Source organism: Vanellus vanellus, assembly GCF_965231255.1.
Source record: "Vanellus vanellus genome assembly, chromosome: 1".
Taxonomy (NCBI): domain Eukaryota; kingdom Metazoa; phylum Chordata; class Aves; order Charadriiformes; family Charadriidae; genus Vanellus; species Vanellus vanellus.
In genome coordinates, this window is record NC_138905.1 from 110516222 (window position 1) to 110528551 (window position 12330).

Sequence of the window (12330 nt, forward strand, 5' to 3'; positions counted from 1 at the left end):
CCTCAGTGCTGTATAAAGAATGAGAATTTGCATACAAGATTCAGTATCTCTCCAAAGAGTAACACAGAAGTAAAAAAAAAAGAAGACATTGTGACCTCCCTACCTCGGGGATTTTTTCCTATTTACACATTAGTTACACATATAGAACTTCTGACCACTAACCAAGCTATTAATATAACTTTATAGCCCACACGAAACATGGCCTAAACCTTGTACTTTGCCAGTCAAAAGCAATAAAAAAGATACAGCTTGTTCTTGCTAACTCAAATAGGGCAATCTACTGAAATGGCATTTTTAACTGGCTTAAAAATGACTCTATAAAAGACTGGTTGTTATCGTGGTCTGGTATTCAGCAACTGCATGGAGGTGGGGAGAGAGGGGAGCAAAGTGGTCTTTGAACAAAAGCGCTACCGTGAAGCATCAGAACAAACACCCTCATTTTAATGAAGGAAAATGACTGGAAAATAGAAGCTGTGTAAAATAATGAGTTAATCATACTTCACACTCCTCCAGGTCAACAAACTTCACTCTCCAAAGTAAACACCGAGCGGTTGTTTTATCAGCACCGCTATCTGGTACCAGCCTCGGCCTCCCAAGCCTGAACCGATGCTGACCCAAAGCACGTAGCTGCCGATAAGCTGGCCCCCACGTCAGACTTTCCACTAGAAATTCGGTGCTCGAGTGCTTTCAAAGGGCACCTCGTGCAGGGCAGGCACCGACGCAGCCGAGAGCAAAGGTGAAGCTGCCGTTCATGAAGTTAAACGAGGGCGAGACGGTTCGCAAGGTCTGTAAGTCTTCCTCAGGAAGAGGCAGGCCACGCAGGCCGTCTGAGCGAAAAGTCAATTTCTTCAGTCAAAAAAAAGTGCTGTGTTGATTAAACAAGTTTGTGAGGAACTAAATAAGGAAGCAATTTAAGAAAGGCCGATCTTAACACTAAGAAAGTTTTTTTACAACTGAGCGTTGCAAAATGTGCAGGGGGGGGAGGGATCTGGCTCCTTTTCCTTTAAATGCACGTTGACCCTGAATTTTGAGCACCATCGCTCCTGCCCGGTTGCTGCAGAGCACTCTGAGTTCCCGATGAGAAAAGTCACTCCAAGTGCTCTTCTAACAGTCTGTCCAATTCTGGGAGTGTGCACACAGGTATTTGCAATAATTATGTAATTAAGACTTTATTATTTATACGACATTTAATTAAAAGTGACTTTCAGTGGCACACAAAACCACGGGAAGAAAATGACTTTAAAAGAAGGTTAAGGATGTGTGACAAACTCAGAGGAGCTATGAAAATGACAGTTAAGGACTTGGCATGGTGTGCACTTCTACCTCCCCGCTATCCTTTTTTACCCTTCATTTACACATGGGCAGAAACATCGAGGGACAAGCCTGGAAAGCCACCCGCCACAGAACCGTGACTGCAGTAAAGGGCTGAGTAAAGACTGGTTAAACACTATGTGGGCATTGCAGGCTTTGATCTTTAATCCCTTCAATACCAACATCTTTCCTCTCCTGAAACTTTCTCCTCTCCAAACCAGATGGATTCTCATATTTTAAAAACGAATCAACTTGCTTCAATTAAAGTCCTATCCCTGCTTATTTATACAGCATGATTTTATTAATGCTGTGTGTTACCTAGGTCCTGACCCGGCAGGGTTCGGCTGGATTTCTCATGCGAGAGAAATCACTCACATGCGCGTCTGCAGAACGGGCTTTAAGTGAAGATGAAAATATATACGCCCAAAGACAAGGCAAGAAGCATGCGGCCCCCAGGGGACCCCCGTGCCCATCCAGCACGCACGGAGCGGGGCAGCCGGCGTACTCCCCCAGCGGAGGTGGGGGTCTCCCGCACGCGACTGCCATGAATGCTGCCAGGCCAGAGCAGAGGCGGCGATAAGGAGCCGACTGCCTTGTTGTGCTACACATGGACCGCACACAGAACAGCGCAGGGAGACGCAGCAGGTCCAAGGGCTTTGCTGGTCCTTTCGGCAGGCCTGAGAAGCGGCCACAGCTGCTGACTGCAGCGCGCTCGCCTGACAACCCCGCAGCCGAGCAGCAGGGGATAGGCCGAAAATACTCCTGCCTGGTGTGACAGGGTTTTGGTCACAGCCTCTCTGGCTCAACCGTTGTACCCCAGCCATACGAGATCCTTGACAGGGGATATTTCAATGGCAGCGAAAGCCTCCTTGCCTATCTTACGCTCCGTTCATGCATGACGTGGGAGCTGGTCCTGCTCCCAGGGAGTCACTGAGAATGAAAGGCAGCTTTTGCATTCCTCGCTAGGGAGAGGCATGTTTTCGGTGGAAGGTGTTCCTTCAAATAACCTTCCAGAAGGAAACAAGATTAAAAAAATAACCTCTAAGTCACGGTTAAATCTGACCGTCCCAAAAGCTCGTTTGGTTTTTTGAAGAGTAAGCAAACTTTAGAAAACCCTTATACAAGTTTTACTGCCGTCCTGCAGTCTTACCCTTGACAACAGGTAATGACCAACAATAAGCTAATTCCAAGGAACTTGGGGGAGGAGGGAGAAAGAGAGTTAGTTTTTATTACTTTTAAATGAGTGTTTGATACATCATGTTGGTTCCCCTGATTAATGTTCACAGCAAACTCAGCCATCGGAGTTGTAATGTTTCTGCAAGCTTCCCTACAGCAAAGCTTAGCCATTAATTCAGTGGCATATGTCAGCTCAGCAGAGCAAGGTCACTCTTCTCTTTCAAGGGGAACCTTTTTAGAAATAATAAAACTGACAGAAAGTTCTTTTTTGCATGCTTTATGTCACCTGAGGTTGAGTGCTGCAGTTAATATCACAGAGCTTATAAACATTCCCATCTTCAGCAGTCTCCAACCCCACTGGGTTTTTGGAACCTCAACTTTTCTTTTTTCTTTTTTCTTAAAGTAATATAGTGACAGCTTTATGTGGGGCAGATATAAAGTATGCAATCCTAAACGAGTAAAAAATGAGTAAAAATTGAACAAATCTTTTCTTACGCTTTTTAGAGGAGAAATTTTGGAAAGTACTAAGAGACTGCTGATACTGCAGTATGCACTTAGGATGTTAGTGCTTAGAGAAAAAGATGTAGGACTAGGGACTTTGACTCCATGGATGCTTGCACCTTTGGCTAAATGGGAGGAATTCTGAAAATGCTACTGGTCCACCCTGTTTCCATTTCACTGTTAACTGATACTACAGGCTGGAAATCTATATAGGCATGCAATGTAAATAGAACATAAAGTTTATTGATCTATTTATGGAATAATTTTGAACTTGTAAGTAAATAAGGATGTGTTAGTCATCTGTTATGATAACTAATTGTGACTGGAACTTATTTATTGGGATACAAATATTACAGAATATGATAAACAGACTAACTAGCTGAAGAATAAGATCCAAACAATAGGCCTGTTTTTTTCCCCTCATTATCTCCCTTCAGACATCCTGACTACACTTGATTAATGAATCCATAGTGAGATTAGCTGAAATTGCCTTAATGGAGATGCACTATAGTAGAGAAGCGAAATTCACTGCAGTATCTATCATCAGTCACTGTGAATTTTAGTGTTTCATCAAATCTATATGTCCATTTATTTACATTATTTTTATCTTAGAAAACAAACAAAAAAGATGACTATACTCATTACAGTGGGTTAATTTATGATTCCTTGAAGATGATGACCAGTGGCACTATTTTTTTCCCTCCCTTGTCAGAAGGCTGAGTTCCAGTGTTGGCTTATTGCCATCAGAGGGCCAAAGTTATCCTTATGGTCCAGTTGAAGAAACCACACATGGCACTTAATTGCAGCCTCACAGGCTTCAAAAACTGGACATGCTTGCACAACATATGCCTATAAAGTAGCCATGTAAAGTATGCTCCTTGGAAATTTGAACTCATAAAATAAATTCAATAAAATTTGGTTTTGGAGCAGTGTGGAAGCTCAAAGAAAGTTTACAGCTCAGGGTTTCCTAGAGATTTGATGCTGCATAAGAATACTTCTTAATGCAGAAGTTATGATGTATCAAATTCTAGGTTTTCCTCGTAGCATGAGTTCTACAACTGCAATCCAGGAAAAAAATTTAGTCATCTGAAGACAAGAGAGCATCCGGATTCTGTTCAGGTCACTCTTATACCAGAAAGGAATGAGTACAATCAACAGCTCACTGAGAGTACTGGGAACAGCAAATGGCACTAGTCTAGGATGGGCACATCAGTTACACTCTCTGCATTTGCTTATCTCTGTGGCATAGGTTTATTGCTATCACAGCTCAGTGGAAAACTACAGTTTCATCTCATGAAAAACAAACGTACCAGACCTTTGAAGTGTGTTTTCATTCTGACACACAACAAAATTGAAACCAAGCTTTTCACCACTCCACTGTTCCCACAACTTCCATGAAAACTACATGTAGTTGAGAGACACTCACCAATAGAGCAATGCTACCAAGGCACAGACAGCAGTGAGGGATCTGGGGTGCTACGTGAAGCCCAAATTCGAGGCCATCCTCCAAATCCTTCTCAAATCTGATCTTTCATTGCAAAGGAGATTGTGGCAGCTACAAGGTTTTAACTTTCATGAACAGGTAGGAACATATCTGCTCTTTTCATTCCCTCAGATACTAAGCAAAATCCCAAACACATAATTTTCAAACATTTTGCTCATGTAGATACAATGACCAAGAGACATTAATCAAGTGAATATAAGCTCCATTATAGAAATGGGAAGAAAACCAAGGAAACGCCCCAACAGACAATATCAGGAGAGCCTTGCCAGGTACTCATGACTAGAGCTGACTGCCTGCTCTACCATCAGCAGTCATTTCATGCACCCTCTGCACAGGCTCTGAGCTACTCATCCATCAGTTAACCATATCACCTTTCCAGCTCTGTGAAGCAGTTTTTGGACTTAACATCTGACCTTAAAAGGAAGCAGACAGACAGAATTATAGGAGAAAAACAGCGCAGCTGCAGCGAATGAAAGCAATTCATGAGTGGTAAAGCTCAGCATCCACTTTGCACAGGTGAAGGCAGCAGAGAGTCAAACTGCGTGAGCTCATTCAGCTGTCTCAGCCACTTTGTCATCTCATCTTCACACATCTGCTTTTGGCTGTGCTGTTGCTAAGTGAAGCCTATTTCTTTATCTCACGGCTGCAGGCTGTCAGTGACAAAACTCCATCTCTATCTCAAATATAATGGTAAAGGGAAGACATGAAACTGCACCATAGCTTTTCCATGCTTTTTGGTTGAACAGCACGCCTATACCGTTTCTTTTCTCCCTGGAGAGAAACTGTGCAGAAAAACCTAAACCCAAGTACTCAAGTATCCCAGTAGCCCATATCTCCCTTGCCTTTAAACATACCTGAAAGAACAGCAAACCTACCACACGTTGTGAATGAGGTTAGCAAGACTAACTAGAGGAACTTACAACTGGCTAGTAAAGGAAAACCAAGACAGAGAAGAAATAAGAAATTACCTGAATTTTGTGCAAAGTTGGTCAAAATTTAAAAGGTGCTGTAATCAAGGAAACACACAAAAGAGGCCAGGACTGGACCAGGCCACAGATGTCATTTTTCCCTTTGGCACACAAGTTAATCTAGAGTCGTGTGAGCCCTCAACAAGCCTGTATGTTGATCTGAGCATCAAAATGTGGGGTTTGGACATCCTAATCATCCTCCTGGCAAGGGGCAGGAGGCAGATGTCTGTTCTTTCCCCACAAAGACCTGGGGCCCTTACTTTCTAGTGAGAAGACAAAATTCCTCAAATATCAAGACCTTACTAGAAGAGGTATGCTAACACATATGCTGAAACAGAAACAAATTTCTGAAACTGCTGTTGTAAAAAAAATTCAAAATTGGCTGATGATCAAAAGCAAGATGATAATATAAATGAAGAAAAAATACCAGAGGTAAGAGCAACGGTAATGACTGTAAAGCCTTCCACTTTCACAAGAAAAATAACCCCAGGTTAACTCTAACCTTGTTCTAGTTTTTTATGAAGCCTGAAGGAGGCAGGAAACACCTTCTGAAGTGTCACCTGCAATCCCTTTTTTCCCCATCTACACACACACGGTTATTACAAGCATCATTTTTTCTTTCTCTGAACCCTCCCTGATAAAGGCCCACAGGTATTTCCACTATAAACCAGGTTCTTAAAACTACTTCCCAGATGTTGTCATCCGTTTCTGCTTATTTAACAGAGTTCAAATGGATTTTGACAAAGAGTCTTTCTTCAAGAGGCAATGCAATAAAAGACCTTTAATGACAGAACTATGTGTCATCTTTGCCTATAAGCATAAATTTGCACAGCGGGCAGTACGGTGAAAACAGCTTATCATCAACTCATCACCTCTCATCATTGTTAGAATGAAATGCAAATGGAAACGAACATCACTTCAGTCATGGTTGTGAAAATTAGCAACTGTGACATTAGCAGTGGCTCATTTATTATGCACTCAAAATTTCAGGGGGAAAGAAAAGAGTATAAAACTTGCTATTTTCAGAAATCTACCAGTCTTTACCTTTGAAATAAAATTAAAACCCTCAGCTTTCCCCACTCAGGGATAAATCCTAGTTAATATTCATTAACACTGAGCAAGCTCTTCACTGCAGATCTTGTCCTACAGAAGATCTAATTACATCTTGAATTATTTTTGGTGTTTCGGTTTGCTGTACCTATTTTCTATTTTCTTTTCTTTAATAAGTCAAAAGCCACTGTCTAAGAAAAAAGCAGCACCAAAAAACTTGCTTACAACATTTGTCTGCACTACAGGCTCCAAACACTTAGGCAAGCAATAAACTTTACTCGGATGACAAATCCCATTGAAATCAATGGGATCTCAACTAATTTATTCATTTAAGTGTTTTCAGAATCAGGATCAGGCCTTCTGTGAAAAATATATAAAGAGGGGAAATCCTGGCCTCAAGTCTATGGCAAAAACATGCATTGATTTCCATGGAGGCAGGGTTTCATTTAAAGCTTATAAAAAGGAAAATTATCGGTATGAAATAGTACTAGGGAACAAAGTTTCACATTAAAATATTTCCTCCCATTGGGTTTGCCACTATTTTCTCATAAACCTGAAAATAAATAATGGTTTTATTAAGTAAGCTAATATTGATTTAATTAGAAACTTGGACATATTTTTGCCTAAACAAAATGCACAGGCATTGACCCTGAATTGTCTTACACACCAGAAGTAATCTGAGTTCCAAGCACCAAGCGCATTTGGAAGCGGAATAAGGAAACAAAAACGTCTCAAAGCTTTAGCATAAACATAGATCAACTGTCATGTAAAGTAATGACACAAGACTTTCTTCAGTCAAGCCAGAAAAAATGGCAGAAAGTTGCCTTTGCTTCAGCTTGAAGTAAAGCCAAGAATCATCAGGCAGTTCTCAAGTTTGCTATGTCCTTAGGAATTTGAGAGAGAGAGAGAGAGAGAAAGAAACAGGCTCTACCCAGCACATTACATCCCGTGAAGTGGGCAAGACAATTCGGGGAAGTTTTACAGATTATTTGCACCTTCCATTGTCATTTGCACCTGGTCAAATGTGTAAACCAGTGCAAAGTGGAATGCAGAGTAGCTGCAAAATGCTTTAATGGTTTTTCATTTGTGTGGTGCCAGGATATGGTACTGCCTGAAGCATATGAAAAGGAGACTAGATACTGGATTCCTGTATAATTTCTTAGAATGTGTTTTTTTAATCATCTTTCTAAATTTGCTTCATGCTACTCCCCAGATACACCAGCATTTGTACATCACAAGGGCCAAAATCCAGGCTAAAATCCAGGTGACGGGTTTCGTCCTTTTAAGTCAACCGCTTTCCTCCTCCCCAGCTCTCTAAGGGGTGGTGGGACAGACTGCACGAACTCATAGCTGAAACACATCTAGTAAAGGCATCCTTCCCCCCACCTTGCTACAGTACTTTCCCGCTCGGCAAGTAAAACTCCAACAATTCAGGAGACACGTGCTCTCCCTGCAGTGAGCTGCTGGAGCTGGGCCGACTCCGGCCATCAGCATGACCGCAAACCTCAGGGCTCGGTGCAAGACCTTGTTTGTTTGACCTCACCTGCCCACAAGTAATACTGCAGCTCAAGGGAGCTGCACGATAGAAACCAAGCCATGTCTCGTCTGACAGGAAAGAGAGGGGGGCAGGTGGGGAGACTGAAAGGAAGCGCAGAGAGAGCTGCCTCTTGGTGCAGCTCTCACCTCCTGACCGGAGGTGCAGAGGCTCTCTTGTGATAGAAAGTCATTTAAGGTCCTAGATAGACAGGTTAGATTAGTCAGACAGGCTTGAAACAGAGAGCTTAGCCCTTCATCTGGTTGAATTTTTTCAGTATTAATCAGGGTACTTTAAGGCCTTAGGACTTTATAGTTCAACTATCCAGGTCCTCAGCTGATGTACAAAAAAGGTATATAAGTGTACAGTTCCACAGCAGTACCTGTAGCTACAACGAGAAACATCGGCAACTATAAGAGTCCTTTCGGTATGTCTTTTGAAAGCATCTCTCTTGCATTTCTCTCCCTGTTTTCTCTGGGATGACACCAGGTGTAGATTTATTTTGCCTACCAAGGAATCTTTATTTAGTTAGTTTACATACAAACCACACAGCAGTTATATGCATATCCATGCGTATGCAAAAGCTGCCAGATATGCAAAGAAGCTATTGGCATGACTGCAGCACTACAGAAATCCTGCTGCATAACCATACAAACTGCAACACTACTGTTTCGTGGCAATGGACAAGTATCAACCCTTTCATCGCAGACACTGAGAGTTGTAGGATGCTACTTTTTGTCTGTGTAGCACCTAATGCATCTGTAGAAGTCCCTTAAGCACCACAGCAATCAATATAGTAGATTGCACGCAGAGAACTGGCAGTTAGATACTGAAAAGCTGCATTAGTCCTGCATTGGCCATTGACTTGCCCACCACTAGGAGAGGCTTTATACAGGGAAAGCAAATTGCCTCAAGAAGGTTTTTAACCTTGGCCTTGCATGGTATTCCTTCATCTTTATCAAAAGGTATAACTGGATACCTATATTCTTCACACTGGAAAGTAATAAAAGCAAAAGGATTAAAAAGAAAATGCTGGTGAAACACCTGAATTAATAGACAGAATTTCATCCAATTGTGATAAAGATAATTGGTCACTATGGGTAAGATTCCATTACCTAAAAAGATCTTTTTGGTGCCCTCTTTGCAGGCCTAAGGTAGCAAACCTGATTTTCACTTAAGACTCTAGACCCCATGGCTCTCCCACAGGTCTTGTGTCAGCCCCGTATGGATGTATTAGAGACAGTGGGACACCTAAGCCACCTAAAGGCAAGGTGAAGTAGACCAAGACCTCCACGGTGACAATGGTGTCCTGCCCTGCGAGTACGAGGAGGTACCAAATGTGGCCTGCGCAGAGCAGGGGCAGCCAGGAAGTGATCTAGGGAAGTCACTTGTGAAATCCTGTAACTTCTGTCAGGACGTAAGGACCTGCACCCCATGTTACCCAATTCTGTATTAAGCAAGTTCAGCATTTGCGTTGCTTCCGCAGGGCATGTTTCAAAACATGCTACAACAAGCTAAGATTTCTATTCCGTGCGAAGTGGGACTGTCCCTTCTCATGCCGTTTTTTGTGAATAGCGCATTCAGCAAAAACATTCTTGTCATGGAAAGTTTACAAAATTCTGTGCAAAAGTGGGACTACTGTAGCTGAAGTGTTTCAAAGCACGCTACTAAGGCAGAAAGACATCTTGAGCCACTTTACCAAGACCTTTCCATTTTTGTAAACATTTACAATAAGACAAAGTCACCACAGCAAAATCAGCAGGTGTGACACTCAGTCAAGTGGTTGGACTTTTTATCCCTGCTTTATGCATACAGTGAATCAAATCCATGACCATGATATATATGTATATTTTTTTGAGAAGACGGAATGCCAGCATTTTAATAGCATGGAGTGCATTCATGAATGAATAAGTAAATGTGTAGGAGGAAAAAAAACATCAGACTGTTGTTAAGGAATGGCTTATTCTATAAGAAGAGAGCGACCAAAACTGACTTTTCAAAATGTTTAAAAGACAGGAAAACAAAGCCCATTTACAGTCTCTCATGGTCATTTCTTGCTTAACCTATAGTGTAATTAGATATTAATTATACTTCTTCCCTGCCTTTAAAAAACAGTATGATGATTGAACAGGAGAAAATACATACCAACCACTGAAATGCTTAAGAAAATGTTAAAGTCTGTGGGAAAATAGATTCAAACTTGTTTCAGATTCATGGAAGAAACATTAATCTTAATTGTTAATGACTCATAGTCCAAAACTGCAAGTGCAATATACAAAAGCTGATGCTTTGTAAAACCAGAAGACATTCCTGCTGGAATAGTGTCTGCAATTATCTTTCAGGACACAGAAGTCCCAAAACTGGGTCTGTAAACTAGGAGACAGTGAGTTACTGAGAGCAGAGATATGCTGAAAGGCTTTTCTAATTTCTTAGTTAAATTTTCAGCACTGGCAAATTGAAATAGGAAAGGATACTGAAGCACTTAGGTCTAGCAGTAGCCATTTCTCTTCAGACTTACAATACACTTGCAAAGGTCATTTTGCAGCCAGGCCAGGGACTGAAAATAAATTTCTAGCATAGGAGACATCCTTATGCATCTCACAAAACTCTCACTTTCTTTCTTGCAATTCCAGATTGTGGAAAGTGTCCAGTGTAGCATATTATCAATATATTCAGAGTATTTCTTTCAGGCTGAAATTATAAACATTCCCAGAAAAATGAAGATGACAAACACAGATTGCCAAGTACACTCTTGTCCTTTGGTTATGATGATGCAAAAGCAAATTTATTAAAATAAGGAACAAATTTAATAGTTTTTCTAATTTTTCACTGATTCTCGCAGTCTGTTGTGGGACATCATCAGTTTATTATAGATGAAAGGGAGAGGGGATTCTTGTGAGCCTCTCTGTTAAAAGACTGACGCGGAGCATATAACAATAGACAATGTCCAGTACCAGGACCCTTTGGCATAGCTATAGCAGCTTCACAGTGATGATTCCTTGAATTGGATCATCACTTTTATAGAATGAGTATATACAAATGGATTCCTGAGATTATAGCACCGAGGCACTTGCAATAAGATCAGGAAATCCTGAAGCTAGGATTTAAAAGGAAAACCTCTTTTTAAAATTTGTTAGGAATTCCTCTTATTATTATTCATTGACAATAAAAAGTAAACATTCTTACCTTTGGCTTTTGACTTTTCTCCTTATCAGACACGTTAGATGGTTTTCTCTTTAACATTTTTAATTCAAGTTTATTCAACTGATGTGCAACTGCTACCAGCTTGTAACCAAACTAAGTACAACACAGTGTGCTACACAAGCGTACATCAGATACGCAGTTCCTGATTCTGTCAGGATGTGACTTCACGCAGCTGCTTTGCGGCATGGGTGAGTGACCTGAAATCTTGATTTGGGGAGGGAGTGAGGAAGAAAGGAAGGAAGTGACGGGGAAAAGAATGATAGAAGTGCACTAAGGACATGAATTGAAAATTAGGACAGAGTTCAGAGTGAGAAATGCTTTAAAATTTATCTCCTTTTTTGTCACCATTAGGCCTCAGTAAGACTTCAGAAAACCTCGAGAAAATCATCCTCTTTTCCTCTCTCATTTTTCCCCATTCAGCCTTGTGGCACTAGCTGTACCCTTCATTTCAACTTCTGCTGGGCCTCAATGTGAAGAAGCTGTGCTGCTGTTCAGATGACCAAAGGATATTATTGCGCAGCAGATTTGCACTGCGCTGTGGTACACGGTCTAGCTGGTCCCTAACACCTCACCTTCTCTCTGAGCTCTACAGTAAAGCAATAAAAGCAAAAAGATTAAAAGACACTGGTAGAGAAGGGAAGTTTTCTAAAGCCATCTTTTCCTTTTCCATGGTGGAATAATTTTTTGCAATTCATCACAGAATTTGGACATCCTGAAATAGTGCTTTTCAGATCTCCATTGTCCTTGATTTGGTGACAAAGTCACAAGAAGCAGCAAGTTTAAGAGAAGGCTTACAACAAAGAGACAGAGGAGAACGACAGAAGTCCTTTATACTCCCTTAAAAACAGCCCAGAGGCTAAATGAAGGTGGAGGTATTAAGATAGCTTTGAATTTCTGCTTCATTTTGCTTGATATCATTTGTCAAAGTCAAACAAAAGTCTTGAGTATTCTAAGTAAAACTTATTTGTTGTGAATCATAGGCCACAAAACCCGAAACGATTAAAAATTCCCAACTTTTTGCTGAAAGTTGGAGACAAATTCTGAATTTCAAGCCCCCAGCTTTTGGGCTATCCACAGAGCTT

General features: G+C 41.2%; 1 protein-coding gene across 1 annotated transcript in view; it reads right to left on the reverse strand.

Annotated features, from left to right (window-relative positions):
• Nucleotides 1-11319, reverse strand: part of SAMSN1 (SAM domain, SH3 domain and nuclear localization signals 1) — a 34492-nt gene extending 23173 nt beyond the window's left edge. Inside the window, exon 1 of the mRNA XM_082489210.1 lies at nucleotides 11231-11319. Within this exon, the coding sequence (XP_082345336.1) occupies nucleotides 11231-11287 (57 nt within the window). The 5' untranslated portion in view covers nucleotides 11288-11319. The remainder of the gene's footprint in view (nucleotides 1-11230) is intronic.
• Between the last annotated feature and the right edge of the window lie 1011 nt (nucleotides 11320-12330).